This window comes from Lampetra fluviatilis, chromosome 67 (assembly GCF_964198595.1).
Source record: "Lampetra fluviatilis chromosome 67, kcLamFluv1.1, whole genome shotgun sequence".
Taxonomy (NCBI): Eukaryota; Metazoa; Chordata; class Hyperoartia; order Petromyzontiformes; family Petromyzontidae; genus Lampetra; species Lampetra fluviatilis.
This window is the reverse complement of record NC_136341.1, coordinates 4,286,048-4,304,773: the sequence shown is the minus strand read 5'-3', so window position 1 is coordinate 4,304,773 and position 18,726 is coordinate 4,286,048. Positions and strand designations below refer to the sequence as shown.

General features: G+C 52.3%; 1 protein-coding gene across 1 annotated transcript in view; it reads right to left on the bottom strand.

The window, feature by feature from the left end:
* The window catches only part of LOC144952424 (NALCN channel auxiliary factor 1-like), a 35,948-nt gene extending 18,842 nt beyond the window's left edge, over positions 1-17,106 (bottom strand). The window contains exon 1 of the mRNA XM_078882821.1: positions 15,340-17,106. Within this exon, the coding sequence (XP_078738947.1) occupies positions 15,340-16,452 (1,113 nt within the window). The 5' untranslated portion in view covers positions 16,453-17,106. The remainder of the gene's footprint in view (positions 1-15,339) is intronic.
* Positions 17,107-18,726: the final 1,620 nt, after the last annotated feature.

Here is an 18,726-nt window from a genome sequence, read left to right as displayed (position 1 = left end):
CTCACTCACACACAGTTACACACACACTCACACAGTTACACACACACTCACACAGTTACACACACACACTCACACAGACACACAGTTACACACACACTCACACACACTCACACACACACACTCACACACAGTTAAACACACTCACAGTTACACACACTCACACACACACTCACACACTCACTCACACACAGTTACACACACACACTCACAGTTACACACACTCACACACAGTTACACACACACACTCACAGTTACACACACACACTCACAGTTACACACACACAGTTACACACACACTCACAGGTACACACACACAGTTACACACACACTTACAGGTACACACTCACACACAGTTACACACACACTCACACACTCACTCACACACAGTTACACACACACTCACACACACTCACACACAGTTACAAACACACTCACACACACTCACAGTTAAACACACACAGTTACACACACACTCACTCACAGTTACACACACACACTCACTCACACGCAGTTACACACACACTCACACACACTCACAGTTACACACACACTCACACACACTCACAGTTACACACACACACTCACAGTTACACACATACTCACTCACAGTTACACACACACACTCACAGTTACACACACACACTCACAGTTACACACACACACTCACTCACACGCAGTTACACACACACTCACACACACTTACAATTACACACACACTCACTCACACTCACAGTTACACACACACACACTCACACACAGTTACACACACTCACAGTTACACACACACTCACTCACACACAGTTACACACCCTCACAGTTACACACACACTCAGTTACACACTCACTCACACACACTCACAGTTACACACACACAGTTACACACACTCACACACTCACTCATTCCCTCACACACTCACACAGTCACACACACTGACTCACGCACTCACACTGTCACACACACTCACTCACACACTCACACAGTTACACACACTCACAAACTCACACAGTTACACACTCACACACTCACACACAGTTACACACACACTCACACACACACTCACACACACTCACAGTTACACACACACAAACATAGTTACACACACTCACACACACAGTATGTGAGTGATTGTGTGCGTAACTGGGAGTGTGTGTAACTGTGTGTAACTGTGTGTAACTGTGAGTGTGTGTAAGTGAGTGTGTCTTCCTGTGAGTGAGTATGTGTGTGAGTGTGTAACTGCGTGGATGAGCGTGTGTGTAGCTGTGCGTGTAACTGTGTGTGTGTGTGGAACTGTGTGTGTGTGTTTAAGTGTGCGAGTGTGTGTGTAACTGTGTGTGTGTGTGTAACTGTGTGTGTGTAACTGTGTGTGAGTGTGCAACTGTGTGTGTGTGAGTGTGTGTGTGTAACTGTGTGATGGGAGCGGTGGGTGTAGTGGTTAGCGCTACGCTGCGCTATGAATCTGGAGACCCGAGTTCGATTCCCGCTCACAGCCAACACCGGTGACGATTATCTGAACCGGTACCAGGCATCCCCTAGGTAGACTCAGCCTAAAATGAGTACCTGGTGTCGCGGTGTGTAGTAAACATCGCCACTGGGGAGACAAAGGCGGTCGGGCGTGGTGCTGGCCACCCACCCCCTCGTGTACCGTGCCGGCCTTCATAGGTGCTCGCTAACAGCACTTGTTAGCAAGCACCTATACGGGGGATCTTTGTTTGTGTAAGTATGTGTGTGTGTAACTGTGTGTGTGTGTGTAACTGTGTGTGTGTAAGTGTGTAACTGTGTGTAACTGTGTGTAAGTGTGTGTAACTGTGTGTGTGTGTAAGTGTGTGTAAGTTTGTGTGTGTGTGTGTGTGTAAGTTTGTGTGTGTGTGTGTGTATGTAAGTGTGTGTGTAAGTGTGTAACTGTGTGTAACTGTGTGTAAGTGTGTGTAACTGTATGTGTGTGTAAGTGTGTGTAAGTTTGTGTATGTGTGTGTGTGTAAGTTTGTGTGTGTGTGTGTGTATGTGTGTGTGTAACTGTGTGTAACTGTGTGTGTGTGTAACTGTGTGTAACTGTGTGTAAGTGTGTGTAACTGTGTGTGTGTGTAAGTGTGTGTAAGTTTGTGTAAGTGTGTGTATGTGTGTGTGTAAGTGTGTGTGTGTGTGTAAGTGTGTGTGTGTGTGTAAAAGTGTGTGTGTGTATGTAAGTGTGTGTGTGTAAGTTTGTGTAAGTGTGTGTGTAACTGTGGCGTGGCACGGGCTAGAGAGGAGATGGAGTGATGTGGTACAGGAGGACGTGGAGCTGAGTGGACTTGCCTATGACTGGTACCAGCGGTGTCAAGATCGGCCTCAGTGGAGGAGGCTCGTGAAGGACGCTACTGGGCAGTTGGAGGCAGTCGCCCTCCAACAACAACGGAGGGCGGAGGAGCGACGCTCACAACAACGAGCGGAGCGCCGGGTGGCTAAAGCACAGCAAGATGGTACAGTAGGGGGCACAGGTGGTGCATCAGCCAGTCATCTCGGTCATCTCGGTCAGTCGACCCGTGGCACCTGGGTCTGCCCCGTGACATCCTGCCAGCGGGCGTTCGACACTTCACGTGGCCTCAAGGTGCACATGGCCTGGCACAAGCGTCGTGGTGATGTCACCACCACTTAGTGGCGAATGGCGGTTGTTGTTGTTGTGTGTGTAACTGTGTGTGTAAGTGTGTGCGAGTGTGTGTGTGTAACTGTGTGTGTGTGTGTAAGTGTGTATAAGTGTGTGTGTGAGTGTAAGTGTGTGTAAGTGTGTAAGTAAGTGTGTGTGTAAGTGTGTAAGTGTGTGTAAGTGTAAGTGTGTGTGTAAGTGTGTGTAAGTAAGTGTGTAAGTGTGTGTGAGTGTAAGTGTGTGTGTAAGTGTGTGTGAGTGTAAGTGTGTGTAAGTGTGTAAGTGTGTGTGTAAGTGTGTGTGTGTGTGAGTGTGTGTGTAACTGTGTGTGTGTTACTGTGTGTGTAACGGTGTGTGTAAGTGTGTGTGAGTGTAAGTGTGTGTGAGTGTAAGTGTGTAAGTGTGAGTGTGTGTGTGAGTGTGTGTAACTGTGTGTGTGTATGTGTGAGTGTAAGTGTGTGTAAGTGTAAGTAAGTGTGTGTGTGTGTAAGTGTGTGTGTAAGTGTGTGTAAGTGTGTGTGTGTGTAAGTGTGTGTGTAAGTGTGTGTGTGTGTAAGTGTGTGTGTAAGTGTGTGTGTAAGTGTGTGTGTAAGTGTGTGTGTATGTGTGTGTGTGTAAGTGTGTGCCAGTGTGTGTGTGTGTAAGCGTGTGTGTGAGTGTGTGTAACTGTGTGTTACTGTGTGTGTAACTGTGTGTGTACGTGTGTGTGAGTAACTGTGTGTGTGTGTAAGTGTGTAAGTAAGTGTGTGTGTAAGTGTGTAAGTGTGTGTAAGTGTAAGTATGTGTGTAAGTGTGTGTAAGTGTAAGTAAGTGTGTAAGTGTGTGTGAGTGTAAGTGTGTGTGTAAGTGTGTGTGAGTGTAAGAGTGTGTAAGTGTGTAAGTGTGTGTGTAAGTGTGTGTGAGTGTGTGTAACTGTGTGTGTGTTACTGTGTGTGTAACTGTGTGTGTAAGTGTGTGAGTGTAAGTGTGTGTGAGTGTAAGTGTGTAAGTGTGAGTGTGTGTAACTGTGTGTGTGTGTATGTGTGAGTGTAAGTGTGTGTAAGTGTAAGTAAGTGTGTAAGTGTGTGTGTGTAAGTGTGTGTAAGTGTATGTGTAAGTGTGTGTGTGTAAGTGTGTGTGTGTGTAAGTGTGTGCCAGTGTGTGTGTGTGTGTGTAAGTGTGTGTGTGAGTGTGTGTAACTGTGTGTTACTGTGTGTGTGTGTAACTGTGTGTGTAAGTGTGTGTGAGTGTAACTGTGTGTGAGTGTAAGTGTGTGTGTGTAAGTGTGTGTGTAAGTGTGTGTGTGTTTAAGTGTGTAACTGTGTGTGTAAGTGTGTAAGTGTGTATGAGTGTGTGTGAGTGTGTGTAACTGTGTGTGTAAGCGTGTGTGTGTGTGTGTAAGTGTGTGTGTGTGTAAGTGTGTGTGTGTGTAAGTGTGTGTGTGTGTGTATGTGTGAGTGTCTGTGATAAGATGTGGACGGTGCTATCCCATTACAGACAGCGGAAGGCACTTTATGAGTGTATGGTTTTGAATTTCATAATCACACGCGTGCGTCATGCAACACACACCGCCGTGCGTGTCACTCATCATATGTAGCCCGTTGACATGTCAGCTGTGTTTGTGTGTGTGTCAGCTGTGTTTGTGTGTGTGTCAGCGTGTGTCTGTGTGTGGCTGTGTGTAACTGTGTGTGTGTGTAACTGTGTGTGTGTGTGACTGTGTGTGTGTAACTGTGTGTGTGTAACTGTGTGTGTGTGTGTAACTGTGTGTGTGTAACTGTGTGTGTGTGTGTAACTGTGTGTAACTGTGTGTGTGTAACTGTGTGTGAGTAACTGTGTGTGTGTGTAACTGTGTGTGTAACTGTGTGTGAGTAACTGTGTGAGTGTGTAACTGTGTGTGCAACTGTGTGTGAGTAACTGTGTGAGTGTGTAACTGTGTGTGCAACTGTGTGAGTGTGTAACTGTGTGTGTGTGTGTGTAACTGTGTGTGTGTGTAACTGTGTGTGTGTGTGTGTAACTGTGTGTGTGTAACTGCGAGTGTGTGTGTGCGAGTGTGTAACTGTGTGTGTGTAACTGTGTGTGTGTGTAACTGTGTGTGTGTGTGTGTGTAACTGTGTGTTTGTGTAAGTGTGTGTGTGTAACTGTGTGTGTGTAACTGCGAGTGTGTGTGTGCGAGTGTGTGTGTGCGAGTGTGTAACTGTGTGTGTGTGTGTAACTGCGAGTGTGTGAGTGTGTAACTGCGAGAGTGTGTAACTGTGTGTGTATGTGTATGAGTGTGTAACTGCGAGTGTGTGTGTAACTGTGTGTGTGTAACTGTGTGTGTGTGTAACTGTGTGTGTGTAACTGTGTGTTTGTGTAAGTGTGTGTGTGTAACTGTGTGTTTGTTTAACTGTGTGTGTGTAACTGTGTGTGTGTAACTGTGTGTTTGTGTAAGTGTGTGTGTGTAACTGTGTGTGTGTGTGCGAGTGTGTGTGTGCGAGTGTGTAACTGTGTGTGTGTGTGTAACTGCGAGTGTGTGAGTGTGTAACTGCGAGAGTGTGTAACTGTGTGTGTATGTGTATGAGTGTGTAACTGCGAGTGTGTGTGTAACTGTGTGTGTGTAACTGTGTGTGTGTGTAACTGTGTGTGTGTAACTGTGTGTTTGTGTAAGTGTGTGTGTGTAACTGTGTGTTTGTGTAACTGTGTGTGTGTAACTGTGTGTGTGTAACTGTGTGTTTGTGTAAGTGTGTGTGTGTAACTGTGTGTGTGTAACTGCGAGTGTGTGTGTGCGAGTGTGTAACTGTGTGTGCGTGTAACTGTGTGTGTGTAACTGTGTGTGTGTAACTGTGTGTTTGTGTAAGTGTGTGTGTGTAACTGTGTGTGTGTAACTGCGAGTGTGTGTGTGCGAGTGTGTAACTGTGTGTGCGTGTAACTGTGTGTGCGTGTAACTGTGTGTGTGTAACTGTGTGTGTGTAACTGTGTGTGTGTAACTGCGAGTGTGTGTGTGCGAGTGTGTGTGTGCGAGTGTGTAACTGTGTGTGTGTGTGTAACTGCGAGTGTGTGAGTGTGTAACTGCGAGAGTGTGTAACTGTGTGTGTATGTGTATGAGTGTGTAACTGCGAGTGTGTGTGTAACTGTGTGTGTGTAACTGTGTGTGTAACTGTGTGTGTGTAACTGTGTGTTTGTGTAAGTGTGTGTGTGTAACTGTGTGTTTGTTTAACTGTGTGTGTGTAACTGTGTGTGTGTAACTGTGTGTTTGTGTAAGTGTGTGTGTGTAACTGTGTGTGTGTGTGCGAGTGTGTGTGTGCGAGTGTGTAACTGTGTGTGTGTGTGTAACTGCGAGTGTGTGAGTGTGTAACTGCGAGAGTGTGTAACTGTGTGTGTATGTGTATGAGTGTGTAACTGCGAGTGTGTGTGTAACTGTGTGTGTGTAACTGTGTGTGTGTGTAACTGTGTGTGTGTAACTGTGTGTTTGTGTAAGTGTGTGTGTGTAACTGTGTGTTTGTGTAACTGTGTGTGTGTAACTGTGTGTGTGTAACTGTGTGTTTGTGTAAGTGTGTGTGTGTAACTGTGTGTGTGTAACTGCGAGTGTGTGTGTGCGAGTGTGTAACTGTGTGTGCGTGTAACTGTGTGTGTGTAACTGTGTGTGTGTAACTGTGTGTTTGTGTAAGTGTGTGTGTGTAACTGTGTGTGTGTAACTGCGAGTGTGTGTGTGCGAGTGTGTAACTGTGTGTGCGTGTAACTGTGTGTGCGTGTAACTGTGTGTGTGTAACTGTGTGTGTGTAACTGTGTGTTTGTGTAAGTGTGTGTGTGTAACTGTGTGTGTGTAACTGCGAGTGTGTGTGTGCGAGTGTGTAACTGTGTGTGCGTGTAACTGTGTGTGTGTAACTGCGAGTGTGTGTGTAACTGCGAGTGTGTATGTGTGTAACTGAGTGTCCGGCAAAAACAACCCCCTACCTCCTCGTGGTGCCGGACGGCAACGCTGTGGTGGGCAGTGCTGTGGTGGGAGGGCCAATTCCGATTGGCCCTCTACCCTCATGGCGTTTGTAGCCACCACAACGGCCAAACGGGGGCTCTGGACGGGTGCGAGGGGCTGGTAACCCCTCCACCTTCAATTAATTAGCACCGAACCACGACTGAAAAATGTAATTAATAAGCTTGTGCCGGAGGCCCCGGGGGGGGGGGGGGACAGGCGTCTATGATGTCTCCTGGCCAAACCTCATTTGGCGGAGCCAGGAGACCGAATCTTCACCCTCGGAGCTCATACAGAAATAACAAAAAACCACTACGGGTGGCCACGTGATATGTTCGAACGCTCACTGCGGTGGAGAGGCTGCCACTCCTTTGTCGGGAGCTGGACCGGTACCGCCTGGATCTTTGTCGTATTAAGGAGGTCCGGTGGACCGGCTCTGGCTCCTGCCACCATGAGGGGTGGACAGTCCTCTACTCAGGGCAGGAGACTGCCAAACAACAGGGAGTGGCTCTTCTTCTGAACAAAATAATCCATCCTGGGTTTAACCAGGCTGGATTGTGTGAGGAGCTCACAAATCCTTGAAAGATCTGGACAAAGTCCTATTGGTGAGCTCCTCTGGCAGGCAAGGCTGCGTTGGCTGGGTCATGTAGCCCGCATGCCCAGCCACCGCATGCCTAAACAGCTTTTGTTCGGCCGGATCGAGGGGACTAAACGGGCGCGGCACGGGCTAGAGAAGAGATGGAGTGACGTGGTACAGGAGGACGTGGAGCTGAGTGGACTTGCCGATGACCGGTACCAGCGGTGTCAAGATCGGCCTCTTTGGAGGAGGCTCATGAAGGACGCTACTGGGCAGTTGGAGGCAATCGCCCTCCAACAACAACGGAGGGCGGAGGAGCGATGCTCACAACAACAAGCGGAGCGCCGGGTGGCTAAAGCAAAGAAAGTTGGCACGGTAGGGGGCACAGGTGTTGCATCAGCCAGTCATCTCGGTCAGTCGACCTGTGGCACCTGGGTCTGCCCCGTGACCTCCTGCCAGCGTGCGTGCGACACTTCACGTGGCCTCAACATGCACATGGCCTGGCACAAGCGTCGTGGTGATGTCACCGCCACTTAGTGGTGAATGGCGGTGGTTGTTGTTGTCTGTGTGTGTGTCAGTGTGTCTTTGTGTGTGCCAATGTGCTGGCCTTCATAGGTGCTCGCTAACAGCACTTGCCCCAACAGTCTGTTACAGGCTGTAGAGGGGATTTTTGTCTTAGTAGTGGAGGGAAAGAAATTGCTGCTGTGTGGGTCTAGCCTAGGGACTTCCCCAGTGGCAGCTGCCCCTGTACATCAGTCTTCTGCCAGTAGATGGGGTGGTGATGATTGCTACTGTTGTGTGAGATGGCACGGTGGCTAGGAGATGTTAATTACCTCGCCTGGTCTACAGGAGGTCGTGGGTTCGATCCCAACCCTGCCGACGCCTGCTGCTGAAGGTTTGGAGTCTGCGTGTCTCTCTCTTCATCATCATCATCAGACTACCTCGCCTGGTCTACAGAAAGTCGTGGGTTTGATCCCGACCCTGCCGAGGCCTGCTGCTGTATATTTGGAGTTTGCGTGTCTTTCTCATCATCATCATTATTACATTGGCTAGGAGATGGGGGGGGGGGTTTGAGATGGTATCACTCTGTTGTCCGCACGGATGAGTTCGTGATCTCACTCAGGGTGTACCGTCTTACCCCCCGTAGGCCAGGGGGAGATTCGCTCATCTCTCGACGCGATCCGCCAAACGCGTCGCCACTCCGAGGGTAATAGCTGGCGTTGCTCATCGCCGCAACACATCAGCGCACACACATCACCACCATCATCACCACCATCATCACCACCATCATCACCACCATCATCACCACCATCATCACCACCATCATCACCACCATCATCACCACCATCATCACCACCATCAGCGCACACACACATCACCACCATCATCACCACCATCAGCGCACACACAGATACACATCAACATACACACTCACCACCATCAACAACACACACACCACCACCATCACTAACACACATCAACAGACACCACCACCATCAACACACATCACCACCATCATCACCACCATCATCACCACCATCAGCACACACACACAGATACACATCAACACACACACCACCATCAACACACATCACCACCATCATCACCACCATCAGCGCACACACACAGATACACATCAACACACACACAACCACCATCAACAACACACACCACCACCACTAAAACACATCAACACACACCACCACCATCAACACACACATCAGCACACACACACAGATACACATCAACACACACACCACCACCATCAACACACATCAACACCCACACACATCACCACCACCAACATCACCATCAGCGCACACACACAGATACACATCAACACACACATCACCACCATCATCACCACCATCAGCGCACACACACATCACCACCATCATCACCACCATCAGCGCACACAACAAAGACAAAGATCCCCTGTATAGCCTTAACAGACTGTAGGGGCAAGTGGTGTTAGCGAGCACCTATGAAGGCCAGAACGGTACACGAGGGGGTGGGTGGCCAGCACCACGCCCGACCGCCTTTGTCTCCCTAGTGGCGATGTTTACACACCGCACCAGGTACTCATTTGAGGCTGAGTCGACCTAGGGGAGGCCCGGGACCGGTTCAGATAATCGTCACCGATGTTGGCCGTGAGCGGGAATCGAACCGGGGTCGCGGGGATTATAGCGCAGCGTAGCGCTAACCACTACACCACCGCTCCCCCACACATCAACACACACACACCAACACACACACACAGATATGCATCAACACACACACACACACACCACCACACATCAGCGCACACACACACAGATACACATCATCACACACACCACCATCATCACCACACATCAACACACACACAGACACACATAAAGACACACACACACCACTATCACCGTCACCACTACAACCACTACCACCACACATCAACACACACACACACACCACCATCAACAACAACACACACCACCATCGCCACTACAACCACCACCACACACACACACCACCACACACACACCACACACACACCACCATCAACAACACACACCACCATCGCCACTACAACCACCACACATCAACACACACACCACCATCAGCAACACACGTCACTACCATCGCCACAATCACACAAATCAAAAGCACCATTATCACCATCACCACACACACCGCCACCACCACCACCACACGTCACTACCACAGCCACACATCACCACCACCAATATTACCGCCACTGCCTTTGCAAACACCATAATCACCACCACCACCACCACCGCACACAACTTCCATCGCAACACACACTCACCACCACAACCTTATCACTAACCAACCCACCAACACCACCACACACCACACGCCTCACCTACACCACTACCACCACCACACGCCTCACCACCACCACTACCACTACCACCACCACCACCACCACACGCCTCACCACTACCACCACCACCACCACTACCACCGGCACACACCACTAGAGCATGGTATACGGTACAACGGATTTTGCTGCACTGCAGCACAGAGCAATGACAGCATTTGACGATCAGTGACTATCTGTGCCAGACCTGTCCCAGGTTCACACCGGCTGAGCTCGTCATATTACACGGCACATTGCAGGTGATTAGGTCATTGCCAGCAATACCACCACCATCATCATCATCATAACCACCACCATCATCATCATCATAACCACCACCATCATCATCATCAGCACGACCATCTCCACCACCACGACAATCACCACCACCACCACCATCATAACCACCACGACCATCATCATCACCACCACCACCATTATCACCATCATCATCATCACCACGACCATCTCCACCACCACGACCATCACCACGACCATCACCACTACCTTCATCACCACTACGACCATCTCCACCACGACCATCATCATAACCACCATCATCACCATCATCACCACCATCATCACCACCACTTCCACCACCACCGCCACCATCATCACCACCAACGACATTACCTCCACTATCCTCACCATTACCACCACCACCAACTACCATCATCATCACTACCATCATCATCACCACCATCACCATCACCATCACCTCCACTTCCACCACCACCGCCACCATCATCACCACCAACGACATTACCTCCACTATCCTCACCATTACCACCACCAACTAACATCATCATCTCCACCATCATCATCATCACCATCATCATCACCACCTCCACTTCCACCACCACCACCGCCACCATCATCATCACCACCTCCAATATCCCCACCATTACCACCACCACGACCATCATCACCACCATCACCACCAACACCACCTCCGCTATCATCAACATTACCACCACCACCAGTAATTGCCACCACCACCACCACTCAACCTAACAATCCTGATCATCATCATCAAAAAAACAACTACTGACGGTCACCAAGAAATGGCCGTGACGTCACCACGGCGCTTGCGCCAGGCTAGGTGCACTTTGAGGCCATCACGTGAAGTGTCAAAGGCTCGCCGCTGGCAGGAGGTCACGGGACAGACCCGGCAGGTGCCGTAAAGTTGACCGACTGAGATGACCGGCAGATGCACCACCAGCTGTGCCCCCCTACTGTGCCAGGCTAGGTGCAGGAGGTCTTGGGACAGACCCAGGTGGTACCATGGGTTGACTGACTGAGATGACTGGCCCATGATGCACCAGCTGTGCCCACATCTGCGCCAACTCTACGCATGTGTACTGAGAGTTAGTGCCATCATCATCACCACCATCACCATCACAGCCGTCGCTATCGTCACCTTTCCCGCTCCCACCACCATCACAACCTACATTATCACTTCAACCACCGAAACACAACGAATAATGCAACTTCACTTACACCATCACCAACTATCACCGCGATAACCACCACCACCACCACCATAACCTCTGTCACAATCACCACAACCACCACAATCACCACCCACCCTAACACCATGATCATCACTATCACCATCATTAACAGAATCACCACCGACACTAACACCATTATCATCACCATCATCACCAAAATGAACGCCACAACCACCACCATCACAATCACCACCATCGCCACCACCACCACAATCACCACCCACACTAACACCATTATCATCACCATCATCATCACAATGATCACCACAACCACCACCATCACAATCACCACCACCACCACCACAATCACCACCCACACTAACACCATTATCATCACCATCATCACCACAATGATCGCTACAATCACCACCACCACCATCACCACCCACACTAACACCATTATCATCACCATCATCACCACAATGATCGCCATCACCAACCAATACCACCACAAACATCGCCACCACCACCACCACCAATCACTCCCACCAACTCCATCACCATACCCACCACTGCCATCACGAACGTCACCACCGTCACCACTGGTTGCCACCTCATACCGATTTTTCTTACAGAATCGTCCACTTGATGTGGGGGGGGGGGTCAGACATTGGTAGATGTTCTCAAGGAAAACGGGACAGGTGGCAACCTGAACCATCACCACGATCTCTATCACGAAAATGACCACCTCATTCACCACCATTAATACCATCAACAACAACCGCCATTCGCCACTAAGTGGCGGTGATGTCACCACGGCGCCTGTGCCAGGCTAGGTGCACGTTGAGGCCACGCGAAGTGTCGAACGCCCCCTGGCAAGGAGGTCACGGGACAGACCCAGCAGGTGCCATGGGGTCGACTGACTGAGATGACCGGCAGATGCACCACCAGCTGCACCCCATGTTTGTGCCAACTTGCTACATTTTAAATCTTGACTTAAAGCTTTCGTTACCGCAGGAATTCGTATTCCTGGGTCTTTCGGTAAAGTCACGCAGATAGGTTCAAGGAAAATAAGAGAAAAATTACAAAAAACTTCGACGATTCGATCGCAACACAAGCAATCGTTGCGATCAAAAGGTCGAAATTTTTGGTAAAGACCCAAAAGTTTGCTGCATTTTATCCGCACGGCGCTCCGCTCGTTGTTGTGAGCGTCGCTCCTCTGCCCTCCGTTGTTGCCGGAGGGCGACTGCCTCCAGCTGCACAGCAGCGTCCTTCACGAGCCTCCTCCACAGAGGCCGATCTTGACACCGCTGGTACCGGTCATCGGCAAGTCCACTCAGATCCACGTCCTCCTGTACCGCTTTTACTACCATCTACAGCAGCACCATCACCACCATCACCATCACAATGATCTCTATCCACACCACCATCACGGCCAAAACCACCTACAACCTCCACCACAAGCACCATCACCATTACTACTACTACGGACCGTACAACCTCCACCACCACCATTACTACTACGGACCCTAACCACGGCTATCACCACCTACGCACCACCACAATCACCACCATCATCACCATCATCACGACCAACACCACCAACCCTAACCACAAACTTGACTTTCACCACCACAATCACCACCACCATCACAATCACCATCATCACAACCAACACCACCCACCCTAACTGCAAACTTGACTATCACCATCACAATCACCACCACCACCACCACCAATCCTAACTACAAACATGACAATCACCACCAACACCACCAACCCTAACCACAAACGTGACGATCACCACCACCATCACAATCACCACCACCACCAACCACAACCACGACTATCACCACCACCATCACTACCAACAGCACCACCTACTCTAGCCACAAACACGACTATCATCACCTACACCACCACAACCACTATCACAATCACCACCACCATCACAACCAACACCACCAACCCGAACCACAAACATGATTATCACTACCACCATCACAATCACCACAACCACCACCAAGACCAACACCACCAACCTTAACCACAAACACAACTATCACCACCTACACACAACCACCACCACCACCACGACACATACCACCATGACCACAACCAACACCACCAATCTTAACCACAACTATCACCACCTACACCACCACCACAATCACCACCACGACCAACACAACCAACACCAACAAAACCTAACCACAAATATAACTATCACCAATCGACACAACCACCACCACAACCTCCACCACCACCACCACTAACACAACCCTAACCACAAACGTGACTATCACTACCTACACCACCACCACAACCAACACCACCACCACCCCTAACCACAAACGCATCTATCACCACCTACAAACAGAGATCCCCCTTTAGCCTTAACAGACTGTTGGAGCATCGCCATAGGGCTATCACTACCACCACCACAATCACCACCACCACAACCACCACAATCACCACCCTAACCACCAACACAACTATCACCACCGACTACAACACCACCACCACAATCACCACCCTAACCACCAACACAACCATCACCACCTACTACACCACCACCACAACCACCACCACCACCAACCCTAAGCACAAGCATGACTTATCGCCACCACCACAACCACCACAATCACCACCCTAACCACCAACACAACTATCACCACCGACTACAACACCACCACCACAATCACCACCACGTACAATCACGATCATAAACTAACCAGAAACACAACCACCACAATCACCACCACCTAACAACCACGGCCACCACCTACAACCACCAACAACAACCACCACCACCTACACCACCACCACGTAACAACCACGACCACCAACCCTGACCACCACCACAACCACCACCACCACCACCTACAACCACGACCACCAACCCTAACCACAACCACCAACCCTAACCACAACCACCACCACCACCACCACAATCAGCACCACCACCTAACAACCACGACCACCAACCCTAACCACAAACACAACCACCACCACAATCACCACCACCTACAACCACGACCACCAACCACAAACACAACCACCACCACCACAATCACCACCACGACCACCACCCCTAACCACAAACACAACCACCACAATCACCACCACCTAACCACCACGACCACCAACCCTAACCACCAACACAACCACCACCACCACAATCACCACCACGACCACCACCCCTAACCACAAACACAACCACCACAATCACCACCACCTAACCACCACGACCACCACCCCTAACCACAAACACAACCACCACAATCACCACCACCTAACCACCACGACCACCAACCCTAACCACAAATACAACCACCACCACCTAACAACCACGACCACCAACCACAAACACAACCACCACAATCACCACCACCACCTAACCACCACGACCACCAACCACCACCACAATCACCACCACCACCACCTAACCACCACTCCTAACCACAAACACAACCACCACCTAACAACCACGACCACCAACCACCACCACAATCACCACCACCACCTAACCACCACGACCACCAACCCTAACCACCACCACAATCACCACCACCACCTAACAACCACCACAGTCACCACCACCACCTAACGACCACCAACCACCACCACCAACCCTAACCACGAACACCAACCACCACCACCATCACCACCTAACCACAACCACCACCACCCAACCACCACCCAACCACAACCACGACCACCACCTAACCACAACCACCACCACCCAACCACCACCACGACCACCCAAACGACCGCCCGCTCGCCCCGTCCGTCGCCTCTACTCAGAGCCACCACCCCCGGCCACCACCACCACCACCGCCGATGGTCCCGCGAGTTCTCTCCCCCGTCTACCCCCCTCGACCGATCGCCCTCACCTTGCACCGCGGCGTCCACCCGGGCAGGGAGCCCCTCGGCACGTACTTGGCCATCATTTCCTCGAACTCGCGGTGTTTGCCCCGCGCCTCCGCGTCTCTGCGCACAAACTCCGCGAGGCACGCGCGGCACGATCCCCCCGACCCCGCCGCCTCCGCCGCCTCCGTCGCCCCTTTCCCGGCAGCCGCTCCAGGACAGCGCCAGGCTTCGGCCTCCGCTCGCGGGGAATACGCGGCCACGGCGTCTCCCAGGGTGTAGCGGTTACAGAACGGCATCGTCTTCCGCAGTGCGGCGTCTCTGTCCGCCGAAGCCGCCGAATCTGCCGCAGTTCCACAGACGCCAGCGATCGCAACGCTCCACTCAGACCCTGGGCCTAAATCCGTCTCGGGCCCTAGCCGCTCGCCTAGAAACGCCCCTGCCGGAGACGTCGCGCCCCAGGCGGCGGCGGCGGCCGCCGTGACCGAGTCGGTGTCGTCGGTGTCGTCGTCGTCGGCCAGAGAATCGTTGCGGACGAGGCGATGGGCCACGCGGACTCGACTCTGTTCGCTGCTCTGGGGACCTTCGAGACAGCTGCTGCTGCTGTTGCTGCTACTGTTGGATGTGTCCATAGGACGAGTGGCCTCCGCACAGAGCCAGAGGTGGTCTGAGAGAAGCACAGTGAAGAAAAGCAGCGCGGCCAGGGACAGTCGCCACTTCTGAGCGCTCTCGGGGTCGGTGAAGGGCTTCTCGCAGCAACGGGGGCCACGCCATGCCTTCAGCTGCTGCCTGTGATGGTGGTGGTCGTGGTGGTGGTGGTGAGGGTGGTGGTGTTGGTGGTGGTGATGATGGTGGTGGTGGTGAGGGTGGTGATGGTGGTGGTGGTGATGGTGGTGGTGGCGATGATGCTGCTGCTGTTGATGATGGTGATGATGATATTGCTGCTGATGTTGTTGCTGTTGTTGGTGGTGATGGTGATGCTGATGGTGCTGATGGCGCTTCTGGTGATGATGATGTTGATGATGATGATGGTGGTGCTGCTGCTGATGATGGTGGTGATGGTGCGGATGAGGTTTATGATATCTGCTGCTGCTGCTGTTGCTGCTGCTGCTACTGCCTTCGCGTGGTCTGTGATCCATGCCGTGTCGTCTTTAGACATGGACCTCTTAATTTTTGCCAGACCCAGATGTCATCATCATCATCATCGTCGTCGTCTTGTGAAAATCCCTGAACTGTGACCCTTGCGCTAAGACGGAGGAGCTCACAAGCCACCCATTGTCAAATCTTTCGGCGAAAATCTGCACGTCCGAGCGCTTCGTCGGTGTCGTCGGCATCATCATCATCCTCATCAGCATCATCGTCGTCGTCATCATCAGCAGCATCGTGGCCGTAGACGGAACGCAACGAACGTGAACGGGCGTCGTCGTCAGGGCGAGAGTCATCAGCAGTACCGCCACCGCCGTCACCACCACCGCGGTCAGAATCGCGTCGATCGGCTTGGCCGCAGAAGCGAAACTTGGCACCAGCATCGCCACCATCGCACGCATCATCCTCCTCCTCCACGTCGTCTTCGTCGTCGTCTTCGCCACCACCTCATCAATCAGCATCACCACCAGCCGACGCGTTTGCTTTGCACAGGGCGGAGACGTGGGGGGTGTGTTGGAGCCCCTCTCTCTCTCTGCGCGTGTCTCTCTGCTCCGAAGGAAATGACAGAGGTGGTGGTGGTGATGGTGATGCTGGAGATTTGGCGGTGGTGGTGATGATGATGATATGCCGGTGGGGAGGTAAGGGGGTTTCAATGAAGGGGGGGGGGACTTTCCTGCTCTACCCCTAAAGCCCTAACCCCACCCCCCTCCCCCCCACGATACCCCTAAAGCCCCCTAAACAAGCGCTCTAGGCCCGGAGGCCCCAACACTCAGCGGTGCATGCAGGCGAGGCAAGGGCACACGTTTAAACGCTCGGCCCGGGATGTCGGTGGTCGATCGTGGTTGCGATGATGGTGATGTTGGTGGTGATGGTGATGATGGTGGTGGTGGTGGCTGGGAGGAGGAGCTGCCCTCGTCCCCTTTCTCTGCTAACCACGAACTCCTCACGCCATCTTCCTGATGCCAGAGACCGAGGCGCCCATGTCGCGTCTCCTCCTCCTCCTCCCTCTCTCCCCCCTCCCTCTCTCTCTCTACTCCCCCCCCACTCTCTCCCCTCTCCCTTCCTCCTCTCCCCCCCCCTCCGCCCCTCTCCCTCACTCCCTCTCCCCCTTCTCCCTCCCTCTCCCCCTTCTCCCTCCCTCTCCCCCTTCTCCCTCCCTCTCCCCCTTCTCCTCCCTCTCCCTCCCTCTCCCTCTCTTCCTCCCTCTCCCTCCCTCCCCTCTCCCTCCCCTCTCCCTCCCCTCTCCCTCCCCTCTCCCTCCCTCTCCCTCCCTCTCCCTCCCTCTCCCTCCCTCTCCCCCCCTCTCCCCCCCTCTCCCCCCCTCTCCCTCCCCTCTCCCTCCCCTCTCCCTCCCCTCTCCCTCCCCTCTCCCTCCCCTCTCCCTCCCCTCTCCCTCCCCTCTCCCTCCCCTCTCCCTCCCTCCCCTCTCCCTCCCTCCCCTCTCCCTCCCTCCCCTCTCCCTCCCTCCCTCTCCCTCCCTCCCCTCTCCCTCCCTCCCCTCTCCCTCTCTTCCTCCCTCTCTTCCTCCCTCTCTTCCTCCCTCTCCCTCCCTCCCCCCTCTCCCTCCCTCTCCCCACTCTCTCCCCCCCCCTCCTCTCCCTCCCCCTCTCCTTCCTCTCTTCTCTCCCCCACGTCTCATCTCACTCCCTCTCCCCCATCTCCCTCCCTCCCTCTCCACTCTCTCCCTCCGCTCTCTCCCCTCTCATCTTCCTCCACGTTTCTTCCTCTCTCTCTCTCTGTGTACCCCGGCTCTGTCTCTCTCGTCCGGTGTGGGTCAATGTCTCTCTGTGTGTGTGTGTGTCCGACTGTTGTCACTGTGCGCTTGTCCATGCATCTGTGTGTGTGACTGCATCTGTGTGTACGTTCGTCTCCCATGTCGGGGTGTGTTCGACTGTCTTTGTCCGTGCGTGTGTAGCCGTGTGCGTCTGTATCGGTGCCTGTGTCTGCATCGTGTGTCGCCTGTGTCAGTGCGTGTGTGTGCCACACCCCTCGTGTGACACGGTGCCGGCCTTCATAGGTGATCGTTGACAGCACTTGCCCCAACAGTCTGTTAAGAGGCTATACGGGGCATCGTTGTGTTCGTTCCGTGTCAGTGTGTGGGTGGGTCTACTGTGTGTCACTGTGTGTGTGGGTCTACTGTGTGTGTGTCGTGTGTCAGTGTGTGTGTGTGTTTACTGTGTCAGTGTGTGTGTGTGTGTTTACTGTGTCAGTGTGTGTGTGTGTTTACTGTGTCAGTGTGTGTGTGTGTTTACTGTGTCAGTGTGTGT